The sequence below is a fragment of the Lipotes vexillifer genome, unplaced genomic scaffold, assembly GCF_000442215.2.
Source record: "Lipotes vexillifer unplaced genomic scaffold, Lipotes_vexillifer_v1.1 scaffold1238, whole genome shotgun sequence".
Lineage (NCBI taxonomy): Eukaryota > Metazoa > Chordata > Mammalia > Artiodactyla > Lipotidae > Lipotes > Lipotes vexillifer.
In genome coordinates, this window is record NW_006775669.1 from 120,571 (window position 1) to 139,740 (window position 19,170).

The following is a 19,170-nucleotide window of genomic DNA, read 5'->3' on the forward strand; positions in this document are numbered from 1 at the left end:
GGGTTGAATAACCAATAAATTAATTACATGAATTACCAGACAGGAATAAGACTTAGCTAATACGTGGATCTAACACCAACAACAACAACAAAAACAAAACAAAAAAACTATATATAATCCTAGGCACACTTTACATAGAAAAGGACAGAATTAGACTGAGTCGTATTCAAGTATCTAGTCTATCTGGGGATTAGTTAATTAATCAGCTATAGGACAGGTTATGAATGTTCAGGTCAGATGTGCTTTCTTTTCACCATTATTCCAGTTCATCATCCGCAAGTGCAAGAGAAGGCGTCAGAGTACCGAAGCTAGGGGGCATGCTACAGCAAGGGGAAAAGAAAAATGGGAAAGGTGCAATGGATGCTGCAGAGTTGAATAATTATCCGGGTGGCACAATGGGCGAGTCCTGCTGACATCGGAGCTGGGTGAGCAGCTCCCTAACTCTGCTCAAGGCACCCCCCTCCCCATAACAGGCATCGGAGGCTAGAACCGCGCTTGGCCTCCTCTTCTAGCGAAGAAAGAGATCCCCGCACTCGCTTTACCGTTATGTTGTCTCTGTAGACACAGACGCGCGGAGCAAAAACGCAAACGCACCAGCTGGCTTTACAGAGCCTCGGGCACGTATCTCGAGCTGGGCTTCTCCGGCACCGGGTGCCGCAGCCTCCCCCAGAGCGAGGAGGCACAGGGGCAGGCCGCGGGGGCAGGGGCTCTCAGGCGGTGACACCCAAGTAAGACCCGCAGTCTCCCCGCCTAGAGCAGCCTCGGGGCGGTCCCCGCAACCGAGCCCCAGGTGCACCCGCCGGCCGCCGTGTCCCTGGGTACCCAGCCGGGCCAGCGGTCTGGCTGCCGAAGCTCTGGAAACCCGCGAATGGGGGTGGGGGCCGTCGCGGGGTAGGCGCGCCCATCCTCGCAACCTTTGCTGGGCTAGTGCTCCACGTACACCTCTCTCCGTTCTGGCCAGTGAGGAAGAGTTCCTCTCCCGGCACCCTGTCCCCCCAAAAAAAACAATTCCTAAGAGACTCGCGCTCACCGAGGAATCTTGAGGGGCTCTAGCCTTACCCCTTCTTCATGCTTCGGCGGTGGCCGCCGGTCCCTCTCAGCTCCAGGGACTCCACCTAGAGCCTCCAGGATTGTCAGGCTCCCCGGTGGAACCCGCTGTGGGCAGCGGCCGAGGCACCGGGCCACAAGGAACGCCGCCTGCGACGACCGCCGGTCACCGGACCCACCGTGTGCTCGACGCGCGAGCGAACAACACCGCGAGCCGCCGCCGCCGCCCCCCAGCTGCCCCCTCCCAGCGCGCGACTCTCCACAACCGGGCTCGAAAACCCGCGCCTGAAGCAGGGGGAACCGCAGGACTCTCGCCACCTAATCCCCCATCTTTCCCACCAGGAGCTATTCCCCGCCAGTCAAGGTCTTCCCACTTATGATTCTCACTTTCCTCTTCAGCTCCCAGTGCCCAGGTGCATCTGTGGTGGGAAACTCAGCCCCCACCCACTCACCCATCAGTGGGGGAATGAATATCTCTCTTCCCCCCCCTTTCCTGAGGCTTTATGGTATTGCCCAATCCTCAGTTTGGGGGAGGGGGACGGAGAGAACAGTGCTTGGCCAGGGAATGAGGAAAGATGATAGCCAATTGAATGAACCTACCATTCAGGGGCGGGGTCAAAGAGGGGCCTGCCCACCCCGCCCCGCCCCCTTTCTCTAAACTACAGTTCCCATCGTGCCTCTCCCACTTCCCGCCGCGCGGCACGCCGGAAGCGTTAGCACTTCGAGGCCTCAAGGTATTTCGGAACTCGTAGTCTTTAATCTAGCCGCAAAGGTCCCGAAAGTTATAAGCTATTATAATTCTATTTCCCTAAATGTTTCCAAATTCCAAGTCCTGTTGTTATTATTCTAATATTAATTAATCGGTTGTAATGATTGTTTTAAAATATAAACGATTTCGTAGGAAAGGAGCTAAATTATGTGTGTCATGGCAATCTGTCAGGACCTGAAGCTACTCCTTCTTCCGCCAGGGCCTGGTCTCCGCAGTGTCTGTTGCCGTCATGTCGGCTGCGATCGAATCTCTGGCTGCTTCTTATGGTTCGGGTTCAGGGTCCGAATCGGACTCGGACAGTGAGGGTGGACGGTGTTCGCTGCCAGCCGCGGACTCCCTTATGCACTTGACTAAGTCGTCTTCAGATAAGTCCTCTCTGGCAGTGGCGGTGGACTCCGCTCCGGAGGTGGCAGTTAAGGTAAGCGTTTTGGCCACTATTGCGGGGCTGGAATTGTCGGTTTCTGCTCCAGAATCCGACAGTCACTTGTTAGGCCCCGGGTTACCTCGTCCTCAGTCCTGAAAGGTAAGTGGCTAACGCTTGGATCTCTTCTCCCTACATGCATCTTCCTTGGGAGAAGCTGGGAACTGGAAGTTCAGGACAGCCCTGCACTCCCTGCTCTCGCCTCCCACCTTCAGAAAGCAAGCGGGAAGAGGGGGTGAAATTTGAATTTATGGATTAGGATGTGGCCTGGATGGAGTAGGTGTAACAGAACATAAACAAAGCTAAATCAGGACTTCCCAAACTAGAGTATGTGCCCTCACTTGAAGTGAGCTGTGGCCTGGCTTTGTTTTGTTTTTGAAGTCAGAACTAAGTTCTGATCCCGGCTCCACCACTTGTTTGAACTTGGGCAAGTTGTACAACGTCCTCAGTTTCCTCACCTATACAATGGAGATATAATTTTAAAAGGACCTATCTATATGAGAGGACTATTGTGACGATTAAATGAAATGATACAAATAAAGCTTGCAGCAGAGATCCTGGTATCTAATAAAAGTGCATATATAAGTCAAGACAGTGAGAAAAGGCCTTAGATTTAAGAAACAGTGTGCATGATCCCAGTTGAGGAAAGTGATAGAGGGAGAAATTGGGTTATATAGTTCCTTTAACAAATATTTATTGAACACATATTACTTGCCAGGAACTGTTCTAAGGGCTGAAGACACAGAGGCAAACAAGCCAGACATCTTTGACATCATGATTGCGTACATTTTAGTGGAAGAGGCAGCCAATAAAATATGAGCAAATAAAGTGGTTACCGATTGGATTGAGTACTGTAAAGGAAAAAAATAGAATTCCGTGAAATAGAGTTCAGTAATAAAGAATAAGTTAGGAGTATGACTTCTGTAGATTGGTCAGGGAAGTCCTCTTGCAAAAGCAGCTTTGAGGAACAGGAAAAAGCCAGCCAAGTGCACGATAAGGCAAGAGTTTCCCAGCAAAAGGAGACAGCAAGCCTTGAGATGGCAAACAGCTTAGTGTGTTTGAAGAACCGAGGAAAGGTCTGTGTGTCTGGAGCTGGAGAAGAGCATCCACCAGTTGGTAGTAGAGGCCCAGTAGAGCCCATTGGGGGTGATCAGGAGCTGAAGATGTGGTGAGGGGAGGCAGTGTGCAAAAACTCCTTTGTATTTAAGATGTTTCCCAGTCTAGTGATAGTGATATACCTGAGTCTTTTACAGGCTTTTAGTGAGCTATTCATGGATTTTACTTTTTACTAATGTATATCGAGTATGAAAGAATGCTTAGGATCCTCCTACTTTTATAACAAAACAAACTCCCCAAACTTACACCCCTCCTCTAGCAGCCTCCTGAGTCTTCATTCTTTTCACAGCTCAGCTTTTTGGAGCTCTCTCAGTTTATCTCATTTTCTCCTCAACTTAATGCAGCCTTGCCCTAGCCTCTTGGGAAACTTACTCTCCCTGAGTATTGTCATTGGCCTTCCAGTTGTCAAGTTCTGTCATCTGAGTTGAATATTTGCATCAAGTGACACTATTAAATAGTTCTTTTTTGAAACTTTCTCTCTTTTTGGCTTCCATGGGGCCATCCGCAGTCTTCTGATCCCCTGTTCTTCTGCCCTCCCTTTCAATGTTAGTGTTTCCTGAGACTCTGTCCTTAGTCCCCCTTTGCACCCCTCATACTCTCCAGGCCTTCAACCCGCAGTGCTCCTGATGACTTACAGGTGAACACTGTGAAGTGGTTCGCACAGGCTCTGGAATCAAGACCGCCAGGATTCAAATCCTACCTCCAGCAGTTACCCAGATGGTGACCTTGGATAAATTAAGTGCTCTGTGTTTAAGTTTTTTCTCATCTGTGAAGTAGGGATAACACTAGTAACTATCTCATGGAGTTCAAGACTTGTCATAAAGCATGTGCCAGGCACACTATCCTTATCCAATTCTAAACTCCTTGCTAGCTTCAGAACTATTGCCGTCTCTCCCAGGATAGCTCTCAGGCACCTCCAATCCAATGCGCTAAAAAACTGACATTTTCTTTCCCTCGGGATCTGCTTCACCTGTTTTTCCCATTTGGATTAATGACCCCACAACCCACCCATTAGTCCACGCCAAGAACAGAGGGGTCTTCCTTTTCTCTTCCTTCTTCCTCAGCCCCTGAAGCTAGTCATTCAGCTGGTTCTAACATTTCTGCTTCATTAATTTCTCTCAAATCAACTCCTTCCTCTCCATTTTTACTGACACAGCCTTACTTCCTATCTTCCTTACTTCTCTCAGGAGTCATTCTTGACTCTTCTTTCTTTCTGAACCCCTTTCTTTCTGAACCCCTGTTCATTACCAGGACCCATTACCCAATAGTACCAATTATGTTTATCAAATCTCTCTTTCCTCTTTTGCTGCCACTGTTCAGATTCTTAGAATTTTTCTTCAAGACAATTATAATAACCTTCTAACTGGTCTTTCTACTTCCTCCATTCTTGTCTCCCAGTTCCATACCCACTTTTCCCTTCACAATGCACTCAGAGTGGTCTTTCTAAATTCCAGTGTTACCATATCACTTCCTTGCCCCAAGACATCCTATTGCCTGCTGGGTAATTGAGTTCCTTATGAGACCTGCCATTCTCCCATGCTGAACTCTGCAAAGCACCCAAAGCCTATTTTCTTTTTTTCTCTCAAGATTTTGCCCATGCTAGTCTCTCTGCATGGAGATCCCTTGCCTCATGCCTCCCCTCATCCCACCCCCCAAAACTCTACTGTCCTTTAGTCTCAGTGCACATATTTCCTCCTCTGTCTACCTTAGTCCCCTTTCCACATCTCAGTTATAGCACTTGCCACATTGCTGTGATTTGTTAATTTTTTTCTTTCCCCTGGACCAGACCCTGGCGACCAGAGATTGTTGTGTATATTTGTTTTCATGTCTTCAATGCCTAGTACACAAGATTAAGAGAAATACATTAGGTGAGAAAATGAATGAAAGAGTAAGTGAAAACCAAAGTCTTGAAAAAGCATGTATGTTGAAATTCAAGGTACATTGATTGGGTGGGAGTGAGAGGAAGTCTCTAAAACTCGGTTCAATCACTTCAAGTTATAAGTAAGATAATCCAGGAGGAAAGACTGAATAGGTATCAGAGGTCCATTAGAAGCAGAGCTGGGCTAAACCCCGCAGTGATCTGGTTTCTATGATGAGAGAGTAAGGGATATTGATCATCGCTAGTTTGTTAATATACTTTTAAAAAAGCTTATACCCAGTAAATTTAATGACAGAAAAACGTCCAGGGGAGATGTGAAGCATACAAATAAGTTCATCTGTATTTGTCAAATTGTACTGTGACTAATAGCAAGCATTCTGGCAAAGTATGAACTTATGTAATGTTTTTAATCCATATCACTGAACACTAATGAGATTTCACGTACCTTATAGGTGATTTTATTTTATTTTTTGAAGTTACTGTTGGGTTGTCTTTTTCCTTTTGATCTGTAGGAGATCCTTATATATTCTGGATACTATCCCTTCGTCAATTATGTGTTGCAAATTTGTGGCTTGTTATGGATTGTGGTTCCTTTTCCTTGTTGGAGAAATTCTTCCTTTTCCCAAAGTCATAAAAATATCCTCCCATTTTGTCTTCTGAAAGCACTGTATTTTTGCTTTTTCCATTTAAGTCATGACTCCACATGGAATTAAGTTTTGTGTATGGTGTGAACATTTTTAATAATACAGCTCGATCTTTGGTAGGACTGTTCTACCTCCCCCACCCCCACCTCACCTCCATCCTTTTTTGTTGTTATTCAAGAATGTCTTGGCTATTCTTGTCCCCTGTAATTCTGTATACGGTTTAGAATTAACATGTAAATCCTGCTAACACCCAGGTGAGATTTTGTTTGGAGTTGGGTTGACTCCTAGATCAATTTGAAGACAGTGTTATATCTGTTCATTCATTTAGGTCTTCTTTAGGTTTTTAATTTCTTTGAAAGTTTATAATTTTCTCTATCAATATCTTGAACAGTTTTGTTGCAGATATTTCTAGGTGCATCTTAGTTTTATGCTATTATAATAATAAATTGTGCTATTTTTTCCATTATTTAGTTTTTTGACTGATCTTACTACTTAGGTATCAGCTGCAAACATGACAGTATTTTTTTCTTCCTTTCAGTCCTTTTTTCTTTTTTTTTCTTGCCTTGCCATGATTGCTAAGATCTCCAGAAAGATCAAAAATCAAAAGAGGGGAAAAGAATATATCAGGCAAATTCCAAGAAGAAAATGGCATTGGTTGTATTAGGGTCAATAAAATAGACTTTAAAACAGAAAAAGGATCACTTCATAATGATACAAGGCTCAGTTCACAAAGAGGTACATAACAATTTTAAATTTATATGCACCTAATAATGTAAGCTCAAAATATTTAAGCAAAAGTTTTTATAACTACGAGAGAAACTGACAAATCTACAATTACAGCAGAAGATTTTAATATATCTCTTTCAATAATTGATAGAATAAGCAAAACAATATCAATGATGACACAGAAAATTTAAACAACGAAATTAGCAAACTGTATCTGAAGGGTATAAAGGACATGGCACTCAATGCAGAAAACTGTTTTCAAGCAATAATAAAACACTTTTAAAAAACTGACCATATACTAGGCCAGGGATTGGCAAACTTTGGTAAAGGGCCAGATAGTAAATATTTGGGGCTGTGCAGGCCACATACAGTCTTTGTCACATCTTAATGTCTGTCTTTCCCTCTTTCTTTCTTTTTTTAAACAACCCTTTAAAATGTAAATATCTTACATTTACTTAGCTTGTTGGTACAAAAGCAGACTGTGGGCTGGACATGGCCCAATAATTGTAGTTTGCCAACCCCTGTACTAGTCCATAAAATAAATCTCAATACATTTTAAGTCATATAATCACATTCTCTGACCACAGTGCATCTAAGCTAATCAGTCACAAAAAGATAACTATAAAATCCCCATGTTTGAAAATTATAAATTGTACTCAGTAAACCATGGGCCAAATTTTTAAAAACTAGAAAATATTTTGAACTAAACAATAAGAAAACAGTGCTCATCAGAACTTATGAGGTGCAGCCATAGTAATAATTTTTTTTTCAAGTATAGTCTTAAATACACATAACGGAAGAAATAAGCATAGAATATCTTTCCATTTATTTGTATCTTTTCAATTTTTTTCATGAATATCATAGTTTTCAGTGTATGTATCTTTCACCTCCTTGTTTAAATTTGTTCCTAGATGTTTTATTGTTTTTCATGCTATTGTAAATTGGATTGTTCTTAATTTCTCTTTCTAGTGGTTCATTGTTAACATATAAAGCAACAGACTTTTATATATTGATTTTGTACCCTGCAACTTTACTGAATTCATTTATTAGTTCTAATAGTTGTTTGGTGGAGTCTTTAGCGTTTTCTCTATATAAATGATGTCATCTGCCAGTAGTGACAGTTTTAGTTCTTTTCCAATTTGGATGCTTTTTATTTCTTTTTCCCGCTTAAATTGCTCTGACTAGGACTTACAATACTATGTTTAATAAAAGTGGTGAAAGTGGGGGTCTTGTCTTGTTCCTGATCTTAAAGGAAAATTTTTCATCTTTTTGCCATTGAGTATGATGTTAGCTGTGGGTTTTTTATATATGGCATTTATTATGTCGAGGTACATTCTGTCTATACCTGCTTTGTTGAGACTTTTTATAAGGAATGGGGATTGAATTCTGTCAGATGCCTTTTCTGTGTCTATCGCGATGATGTTTATTCTTTATTTTGTTAATGTGATGTATCACGTTGATTAATTTGCAGATGTTGAACCATCTTTGCATCCTGGAATAAATCCTACTTGATGATGGTGTATGATCCTTTTATTGTATTGTTGAATTTGGTTTGCTGACATTTTGAGGATGTTTGCATTTAAGTTCTTCAGGAATATCGGCCTGTAATTTCCCTTTTTTGTGGTATCCTTGTCTGGTTTTGGTATCAGGGTAATGCTGGTCTCCTAAAATGAATTTGGGAGCATTCACTCTTCTTCAATTTTTTGGAAGAGTTTGAGAAGGATAGGTGTGAAATGTTTCAATATTTGGTAGAATATTGAAGCCTTCTGGTCCTGGAGTTTTATTCTTTGGGAGTTTTTTGATTACTGATTCAGTCTCCTTACTAGTAATTGGTCAGTTCAGATTTCCATTTCTTCATGATTCAGTCTCGAAGATTGTATGTTTCTAGGAATTTATCCATTTCTTCTAGGTTGTCCAATTTGTTGGCATATAGGTGTTCATAGTAGTATCTTATAATCCTTTGTACTTCGCTATCAGTTGTAACTTCTCTCTCGTTTCTGATCTTATTTATTTCATCCTCTGTTTTTTCTTAGTGAATCTAGGTAAAGGTTTATCAATTTTGTTTATCTTTTCAAAGAACCAGCTCTTGTCTTTTTCTTTCTATTGTCTTTTTAGTCTCTATTTCATTTATTTCCACTCTGATCTTTATTATGTCCTTCCTTCTACCAACTTTGGGCTCCATTTGTTGTTCTTTCTTAGTTCCTTTATGTGTAAAGTTAGGTTGTTTATTTGAGGTTTTTCTTGTTTCTTGAGGTAATCCTATGTCTCTAACTTCCCTCTTAGAACTTCTTTTGCTGCATCCCATAGATTTTGGTATGTTGTATTTCCATTTTCATTTGTCTCAAGGTATTTTTCTTTTTAATTTCTGTTTTGATTTCTTCATTGATCCATTGGTTGTTCAGTAGCATATTGTTTAATCTCCACATATTTGTGGTTTTTCCAGTTTTCTTCTTTTAATTGATCTCTAGTTTCATACCATTGTGGTTGAAAAGATGCTTGATATGATTTCAGTCTTCTTAAATGTATTGAGACTTATTTTGTGGCCTAACATATGATCTATCCTGGAGAATGTTCTATGTGCATTTGAAAAGAATGTGTATTCTGCTGCTTTTGGATGGAATGTTCTGTATTTATCTATTAAGTCTATCTGGTATAATTATTGATTTTCTTTCTGGATGATCTATCCGTTAATGTAAGTGGAATATTAAAGTCCTCTACTATTATTGTATTCCTGTCAATTTCTCCCTTTAGGTCTGTTAATACTTGCTTTATATATTTAGGTGCTCCTGTGTTGGGTGCATAGATATTTACAAATGTTATACCTTTTTGCTGGATTGACCCCTTTATCATGATGTAATGTCCATCTTTGTCTTTTATTACAGTCTTTTTCCTCTGTATTTGTTAAGGGCCAAACTCAAAAGGTATCTTTATATGAATTTCTATTTTTTTCCTCAGCCACTTAAACTCCCATTATAGAAAGTCTGTTCGTTTCTATTTTTTGGCAAAAAACCTATAACATAAATTGACAGTTTGTAATAATGGTTGATATTTATGTCTTGTTTATAGTTTACAGAGTGCTTTCACATCCATTTTCTTATTTGTATAACAGTAAGAAATGTGAAAAGGACTAAAAGGTAAATATTATATGATTTTATTTTCAAATTACTTTGAATCAACAAAAGGTAACATATTTAAACTTATTTGACTCATAGGGTACACTTCACTTACTGCACTTTAATTTTTATGGATAATTAAAGCTGAATAGAAATCCTTTGTAATTCTCTGGTAATTTCAGTTGCATGCCTAATTGTTATTGAACTCCTCATGGGTATTAAAACAAGGTTGTGGTGTTGTCCAAGTTCTTCTAATTAAACGTAAAATTAATAACTCTTCATTTTCTGAGGAGTTATCCAGTTTGTTCTATAATTTTAGCAGGAGCCAGAGATGGGGACCTAGTTATATTTTTTATTAGTTGCCACATTGCTTTTTAAGAGTAGTTCTTTTAAAATTGTATTTTGCATTTAAAACTTGATGTCTTGTGGTACTCTGTTCAAAATAATTCAAATTTAGAATATTAAAATACCCTTAATCAGAAAGATCTGGTAAACCATATTATAAAGTGGTTCTAGCAACTGTATTCTAAAAAAGCCATTGGGGAAGTATGAACACAGCTAAGCCTCTTGTTATTATAAGCAGTTTATCCTTACAAAAGAGAGAAAAGCATTTAATTTAGTTTTTATGCAGTTTAACTTTGTGGTACTTGGTTTTGCTACTGAGCCCTAGGTAGATACTCTCTCTAATCAATGAAGATTGGGGTAGGCTTTCTAGGGTAATATAGGTGGCCCAGCATTTGAACCCCCTTCCTTAAAAGTCTTAATGTAACAGCAACCTTCCCTGCCTCCTACCTTCAGAAGCTGGAAACCCAGATTCTATCCTCCCAACTCCCTTTCAGCTAAGGTTTAGGACTATAATTTGGGCTCTCAGGCAGATGCACCCACCTAAATTCTAATCTAAAGTTAATCCACAAAGAAGCAAAGAAAAAGAATATTTTAAGTGGCAGTGATGACTCCCAACACTAAAAGATTAAAAGAAAATTAAAAGATCATCTATGATTTTTGCTAGCTTCAGATCTATCATCATCTACTCCCAACATGTCCCACCAACTCCAAAAATCTATCACCAATCATCCATTCTTGTCTTTGTAATCTCTGTTTCATCTCAGGGAGGATTCTCCTTCTCTTTTCAGAGGCTAGTTGGTTGTATCCTGGATTCTCTCCCCTCTCACTTCTTCCAGAATGACCATAACTTTTTGATCATTCCCTCATTCTTATCATATGTTTCTCCCTACTTGCTCCTTTCCTGTAGCTTATGATTGACTAAATCTTTGGCTTAGCCTTTTCTTTAAAAAGGAAAAAAGCAAACTTAATTTTACCCTGAAAGTCCTTCAATCTGGTACCCCATCTCTTCTTCTTTACTGCCAAATGTCTTGAAAGAGCAAAAATATTGATGTCTTTTTTTTTTCTAAATCCTCGGTTATACCTCTGCCCCTTGCAACTGGCTCTCCATACTTCACCCTGCTATCAAAATTGCTCTGGCAAAGGTTTTCTGTGACATAATTGCCAATTTCAGTGATCTTTGGTCAGCCTTCATCCTCGTTAACTTCTCTAGGAATTTGACATATCTTTCTTCAGTTTAATTTAACAAATATTTATTGAACATGTGCTTAATGCCCTGCATTCTACTGAGCAGTAAGACTATAAAATATAAGTAAAAGTCATTTGCAACAAATAATGTATCACAAGGGCTATTAGGAGTTATGTGTAACATCTCTTAGGACTGTGGATGAAAAAGCATTTTTCCTGAGCCAAGAGGAGGGGCAGTATCAGGGAAAAGAAGAAGATGACATATTATCAGATAGCAAAGGGAAATGCATAAGAACAAAGTAACATTGCCAACAACACAGGAAGCATGAAAGTGCTTGATATTTTAAAAAGTCAGCAACTAGTCTAATACGGCAAAAATGGGGGTATGTTAAAGCAGATAAGGACATATTATAATAGACCAGGCAAGATATGAAGTCTAGGATGGTGGAGAAGGGAAGGTGGGAGTAGGGTTGCTCGAGAAATATTTTAGGGTTAGAATCAGTAAGACTCAGTGCCTAATTTGTTCGTGTGTGACAGTGGAGTCATGGGGACATGGTATCTTCTGTTTTGGACATACCAAGGTGTTTGATTCTGTGGAATATCCATATAATGAAGTTCAGTAGGCTGTTAGATATGTGGATACAGAGGCTAGGTATGGTCAAGGCTGCAGATAAAAATTTGGGCTGGAAATTGAAGTCAAGAGATAAGATAAAGATGTGGACAAATTTGAAACAAGAGAGGAAGGAAGTTTAAGAGAGTCAGACCTGAAGGACTCTATCTTTGTAAAGTAGAGAAACTAAGTCACCTGCTTTGTGGGGGGTGTTTTAATAGTGACACAATTTTGGAACAATAACTGTGTGCCTATAGTATTACTTTTCCTGTCAGTTTTCTTTGGTCATTACCTGCTCTAACTCTACGAGATCTTCATTTGTCAGTGGCATTGCTTCTTCTCCAGCATCACTGTCAACTTCATGCTTTCCTACCTGTTTTGCAAAATTTGCGATGTTACTTTGCATTATCTTTGCATTATGTTTACAGATATATCCTACATCTGCAACTGGCCAACAGAATAAAGATGGTGATATGATAGGAATAGTTCTAGGAGGTTAAGGCCACATTCGTTCATACAAAATCGACCTTCTGTAGCGCTTTTTTTTTTAACATCTTTATTGGAGTATAATTGCTTTACAGTGTTGTGTTACTTTCTGCTGTATAACAAGTGAATCAGCTATATGTATACCTATATCCCCATATCCCCTCCCTCTTGTGCCTCCCTCCGACCCTCCCTATCTCACCCCTCTAGGTGGTCACAGAGCACCGAGCTGATCTCCCTGTGCTATGCAGCTGCTTCCCACTAGCTATTTTACATTTGGTAGTGTATGTGTCAGTGCTACTGTCTCACTTCATCCCAGCTTACCCTTCCCCCTCCCCGTGTCCTCAACTCCATTCTCTACGTCGGCATCTTTATTCCTGTCCTGCCCCTAGGTCCATCAGAACCATTTGGTTTTTTTAGATTCCATATATATGTGTTAGCATATGGTACTTGTTTTTCTCTTTCTGACTTACTTCACTCTGTATGACAGACTCTAGGTCCATCCACCTCACAACAAATAACTCAATTTTGTTTCTTTTTATGGTGGAGTAATATTCCATTGTATATATGTGCCACATCTTTATCCATTCATCTATTGATGGACACTTAGGTTGCTTCCATGTCCTGGCTATTGTAAATAGTGCTGCAGTGTATACCCTGAGAAAACCATAATTCATAAAGAGTCATGTACCACAGTGTTCACTGCAGCTTTGTTTTTTTGATATTGAGCTGAGTGAGCTGCTTGTATATTTAGGAGATTAATCTTTTGTCAGTTGCTTTGTTTGCAAATATTTCCTCACATTCTGAAGATTGTCTTTACGTCTTATGGTTTCCTTTGCTGGGCAAAAGCTTTCAAGTTTCATTAGGTTCCATTTGTTTATTTGTGTTTTTATTTCCATTTCTCTGGGAGGTGTGTCAAAAAGGATCTTGCTGTGATTGATGTCATAGAGTGTTCTGCCTATGTTTTCCTCTAAGAGTTTTACAGTGAGTGGCCTTACATTTAGATCCTTAATCCATTTTGATTTTATTTTTTGTGTATGGTGTTAGGAAGTGATCTAATTTCATTCTTTTACATGTAGTTCTCCAGTTTGCACAGCACCACTTATTGAAGAGGCTGTCTTTTCTCCATTGTATAGTCTTGCCTCCTTTATCAAAGATAAGGTAACCATATGTGCATGGGTTTATCTCTGAGCTTTCTATCCTGCTCCCTTGATCTATACTTCTGTTTTTGTGCCAGTACCATACTGTCTTGATTACTGTAGCTTTGTAGTATAGACTGAAGTCAGGGAGCCTGATTCCTCCAGCTCCGTTTTTCTTTCTGAAGATTGCTTTGGCTATTTGGGGTCTTTTGTGTTTCCATACAAATTGTGAAACTTTTTGTTCTAGTTCTGTGAAAAATGCCATTGGTAGTTTGATAGGGATTGCACTGAATCTGTAGACTGCTTTGGGTAGTAGAGTCATTTTCACAATGTTGATTCTTCCAAGAACATGGTATATCTCTCCATCTGTTTGTATCATCTTTAATTTCTTTCATCAGTGTCTTATAGTTTTCTGCATACAGGTCTTTTATCTCCTTAGGTAAGTTTATTCCTAGGTATTTTATTCTTTTTGTTGCAGTGGTAAATGGGAGTGTTTCCTTAATTTCTCTTTCAGATTTTTCATTGTTAGTGTATAGGAATGCCAGAGATTTCTGTGCATTAATTTTGTATCCTGCTACTTTACCAAATTCATTGATTAGCTCTAGTAGTTTTCTGGTAGCATCTTTAGGATTCTCTATGTATAGTATCATGTCATCTGCAAACAGTGACAGTTTTACTTCTTTTCCGATTTGGATTCCTTTTATTTCTTTTCTTCTCTGATTGCCTTGGCTAAAACTTCCAAAACTATGTTGAATAATAGTGGTGAGAGTGGGCAACCTTGTTTTGTTCCTGATCTTAGAGGAAACGGTTTCAGTTTTTCACCATTGAGAACGATGTTGGCTGTGGGTGGGCTTGTCATATACGGCCTTTATTATATTGAGGAAAGTTCCCTCTACACCTACTTTCTGCAGGGTTTTTATCATAAATGGGTGTTGAATTTTGTCAAAAGCTTTCTCTGCATCTATTGAGATGATCATATGGTTTTTCTCCTTCAATTTGTTAATATGGTTAATCACATTGATAGATTTGCGTATATTGAAGAATCCTTGCATTCCTGGAATAAACCCCACTTGATCATGGTGTATGATCCTTTTAATGTGCTGTTGGATTCTGTTTGCTAGTATTTTGTTGAGGATTTTTGCATCTATGTTCATCAGTGATATTAGCCTGTAGTTTTCTTTTTTTGTGACATCTTTGGTTTTGGTCTCAGGGTGATTGTGGCCTCGTAGATTGAGTTTGGGAGTGTTCCTCCCTTTGCTACATTTTGGAAGCGTTTGAGAAGGATAGGTGTTAGCTCTTCTCTAAATGTTTACTTGTAAAGCCATCTGGTCCTAGGCTTTTGTTTCTTGGAAGATTTTTAATCACAGTTTCAATTTCAGTGCTTGTGATTGGTCTGTTCAAATTTTCTATTTGTTCCTCGTTCAGTCTCGGAAGGTTGTGCTTTTCTAAGAATTTGCAAGAATTTGTCCATTTCTCGTCCATTTTATTGGCATATAGTTGCTTGTAGTAATCTCTCATGATCCTTTGTATTTCTGCAGTGTCAGTTGTTACTTCTCCTTTTTCGTTTCTAATTCTGTTGATTTGAGTCTTCTCCCTTTTTCTCATGATGAGTCTGGCTAATGGTTTATCAATTTTGTTGATCTTCTCAAAGAACCAGCTTTTAGTTTTATTGATCTTTGTTATTGTCTTCTTTGTTTCTTTTTCATTTATTTCTGGTCTGATCTTTATGATTTCTTTCCTTCTGCTAACTTTGGCGTTTTTTTGGTTCTTTTTTCTCTAACTGCTGTAGGTGTAAGGTTAGGTTCTTTATTTGAGATTTTTCTTGTTTCCTGAGATAGGATTGTATTGCTATTAATTTCCCTCTTAAAACTGCTTTTCCTGCATCCCATAGGTTTTGGGTCATTGTGTTTTCACTGTCATTTGTTTCTAGGTATTTTTTGATTTCCTTTTTCATTTCTTAAGTGATCTCTTGGTTATTTAGTAGCATATGGTTTAGCCTCCATGGGTTTGTATTTTTTACAGATTTTTTCCTGTAATTGATATCTAGTCTCATAGCATTGTGGTCAGAAAAGATACTTGACGTGATTTCAACTTCCTTAAATTTACCAAGGCTTGATTTGTGACCCAAGATATGATCTATCCTGGAGAATGTTCCATGAGCACTTGAGAAGAAAGTGTATTCTGTTTTTTTAGGATGGAATGTCTTATAAATATCAATTAAGTCCATCCAGTCTAGTCTGTCACTCAAAGCTTGTGTTTCCTTATTTATTTTCATTTTGGTGATCTGTCCATTGGTGAAAGTGGGGTTTAAAGTCCCCTACTATGATTGTGTTACTGTCAGTTTCCCTTTTTATGGCTCTTAGCATTTGCCTTATGTATTGAGATGCTCCTGTGTTCGGTGAATAAATATTTACAATTGTTATTATCTTCTTCTTGGATTGATCTCGTGATCATTTTGTAGTGTCCTTCTTTGGTCATTTACATATGGTCATTTACATTTACATTTGGTCATTTCCATATGTAAATTAAAGATGTACTGATAACATGTTTTTACTAGTAAATGCTCAGGCAGGACAATACAGGAAGACAAAAATGCCCTATAAAACTACCCTTGGGAGCCATACTTTCTGAAAACAACTTGGTAATGAGCCCTGTAGTTCTTTGTTAGGCTCCTACCATAATGGGGAAGCTACCAGAGGGTTTAGAGTGAACGAGTAACATAATTGGACTAATATTTTAAAAGAATCACACAGGCCTCTGTGTGGAGTGAGGCTGTGGGTAGACAAGGGCAGAAGCAGGGAGACCAGTTAGGAGGCTATTACAGTAACAGGTGCAAAATGATAAACTGAACTGAGGTGATAGTGAAAGAGGACTTGAGAAGTGGTTGAACTCTGGGTGTTCATAGAAGGCAGAGGATTTGCTGATGGGTTGGATATACAGTGTGAAAGAAAGAGGAGTCAAGGATAACTGTGGCAGTTTTCGCCTGAATACATGTAAGGGTGGGATAGTGGTTAATTTAGAGGAGGGTAGAAGGAGTCACTGGGGAAGGGGAGAACAGAAGTTCCCTTTTTGGATATATTAAGTTTGAGATGTCTGTTAGACATCCTGGGAGAAAAGATGTTGAGTTGAAGCTCAGATATATAAATCCCTAGAGTTCAAGGGAGAGATCCAGGCCAGAAAATTGTTATATTGTATGTATTGCATGTATTGTTTATGTGGTGGGGCTACACAAAAGATAGACTACCAGTGATTCTCTAGTGGAGATGAGATTTTTATGTTCATTAAGTTAGGGGATGAATTTATTAGTCTATATAGATTGTTAGACTTTAGATTTAGAAGATTTGGGTCCTGCCACCTTCTTTTGTTTCTTCTGCAGTCCCTAAGCAAGTCCATCTGGGTACATATCTAATAAGGTCTGCTGAATAAAGGAGTGCTTCTCCTGAATTTGGAACCAGAAGATCAGGTCTTTTGAGTTCATAAAAAAGAGCTGGACGCTCTTACTTTAAGGCTTTGAGTAGTATTAACTCACTTAGAAATTTTAATTTGTTCAGATGGAATAAAGTCATTTTTTTTTTTTTTTAGATGTTGGGGGTAGGAGTGTATTATTTAATTTATTTATTTTTGCTGTGTTGGGTCTTCGTTTCTGTGCGAGGGCTTTCTCTAGTTGTGGCAAGCAGGGACCACTCTTCATTGCGGTGCGCAGGTCTCTCACTATCACCGCCTCTCTCGTTGCAGAGCACAGGCTCCAGACGCGCAGGCTCAGTAGTTGTGGCTCACGGGCCTAGTTGCTCCGTGGCATGTGGGATCCTCCCAGACCAGGGCTCGAACCTGTGTCCCCTGCATTAGCAGACAGATTCTCAACCACTGCACCACCAGGGAAGCCCAAGTCAATGTTTTTGAAGGAAAGAATTTTTGTTATGCATTCTAACCTCTATAACTGTTTATATTACTTTTATTAGTCTTCGATTATTAGAATTATAATTCTATACATTAATATATAGAATTATATACTAATCACATAGCACTAGTGTAATCTTCATAAAAGTGATGTTAAAATGGCTAGTGTGACCTTAATGTAGTTTCTAAAATACAGTAAATACTTGTCGTATCTTTCATGTTTGTTTGGTTTTCTTGTAGGAAGATTTGGAGACTGGAGTTCACCTTGACCCTGCTGTCAAAGAGGTTCAGTATAACCCTACCTATGAGACCATGTTTGCTCCTGAGGTAAGAAAACGTATTATAGTTAAGAGTGTCTTTTGCTATATAGTATTTAAATTATACATACGTAGATAAACAGTTGGTGAATTTTTCAATGTTTTCTGATGAAAGTATACTATTTAAACTGTTAGAAAATATATCCTGTTATATGTTAGTTATATCTCAATTAAAAAAAAGAAAGGAAAATATATCCTTCTATTCTCCAAAAGTTGAATAGTACGCTTTTGTAAGAATAATACCTAATTCTTAGATGCAAATTTAGTTAACATCTTCCTCTCAATTTTGATAAGGGAGTATTACAAGTTAACCATGAGGGAAAAAATTTTGGTTGATTAGCATCATTAATGCATAGTATATTATGAAACATCCAGTGACAAATGCTGCTGTGTTAAACACTAAAAAGAGGTACCATACTGACGTGGTCACTGCTCAAAAATAGTCACACGGTTTATTGCTTGCTCTGAGTCAGACATCTTATGGATTCTTTTTTCTGATGATGATAAATGGTGATGGAAGCATTAAAAAAGCTGAAGAAGAAGGAAAAAAAAGCAGAAATAGTGAAAATTGTCCATTTAGGAAAGTCGTAGAAAAGATTAGATTTCTAGGTATTTAGCCTTTAAAAAGGAGAAAAGAATGTTTGATTGACAAGATACAGATATCAGAAAAAGGTCATTATAAGAAATAATAATATGGTTTCAGTAGCAGGATCTTTAAGAGCACCTAAAAGATAGAGATGAGGAGCTATATCTTATTGCACCCTGGTGGAGAAAGAAGTACTTTTTAATATTTTTCATTTTTTAGCATATAGTCATTGTCTTTTTTTTTTTTTTTTGATAAAGCTATTTCATGTAATTTTTGCCTGCTTAGGTTTCCATAGTCATTTAAAATATGGCAGTGGAAATGTATAGCACAGCCAAGGATGTCAGTGCTAGTGCTCTAGCTGTTCTCCTAAGTGTACAATAAGCAAAAAACTAATTCTCATGCTCTGAGACTGGTACATTTTTTATTTTATTCCATTATTTCCTAACTCCTTATAACCTGTTGAATTACAGTGTGTTTTATATCCCTTGGCACCATTTCAGCGCTGGCACACTGCATGATTTTTTTTTAATGTAAAGTACTTCAATTTAAGCCACTATCTTTAGAAAATGAGGAAATTTGGAAGTGGCATGGTGTATGACATTCCTGTGTCAGTGTATTTTCTATGAAGCCTGTTTTTCTTAAATTTTTAGATCCTATGCATAACTAATATATTGCTGTATGATTAGTTTTCAAAACTTTCAAGAAAAATTCAAAAGGTCAAAAAAATTTTGGTGCTATTGACGAGGCAGTAGGTTTATCATTCTTTTTTGGGGATTATCAGTCTAATTTTCTGTTCTTTTTTTTCCCATGTTAGGGAACCTCACATTAAATATATCAACTAGTTTATGTCAGGAACATTTCAGTGCTTGTTGTCAACAATTTAAGGAAAGAGT

At 38.8% G+C, this 19,170-nt stretch overlaps 2 protein-coding genes across 2 annotated transcripts in view; one reads left to right on the forward strand and one right to left on the reverse strand.

The window, feature by feature from the left end:
* WASF1 (WASP family member 1) overlaps positions 1-1,602 on the reverse strand; it is an 88,376-nt gene extending 86,774 nt beyond the window's left edge. The window contains exon 1 of the mRNA XM_007450098.1: positions 1,031-1,602. The gene's annotated coding sequence lies outside the window, so the exon portion shown is untranslated. The remainder of the gene's footprint in view (positions 1-1,030) is intronic.
* Positions 1,603-2,029: 427 nt separating this feature from the next.
* CDC40 (cell division cycle 40) overlaps positions 2,030-19,170 on the forward strand; it is a 52,873-nt gene continuing 35,732 nt past the window's right edge. Inside the window, exons 1-2 of the mRNA XM_007450099.1 lie at positions 2,030-2,234; positions 17,615-17,701. Coding sequence (XP_007450161.1) covers positions 2,046-2,234; positions 17,615-17,701 — 276 coding nt within the window. The 5' untranslated portion in view covers positions 2,030-2,045. The remainder of the gene's footprint in view (positions 2,235-17,614; positions 17,702-19,170) is intronic.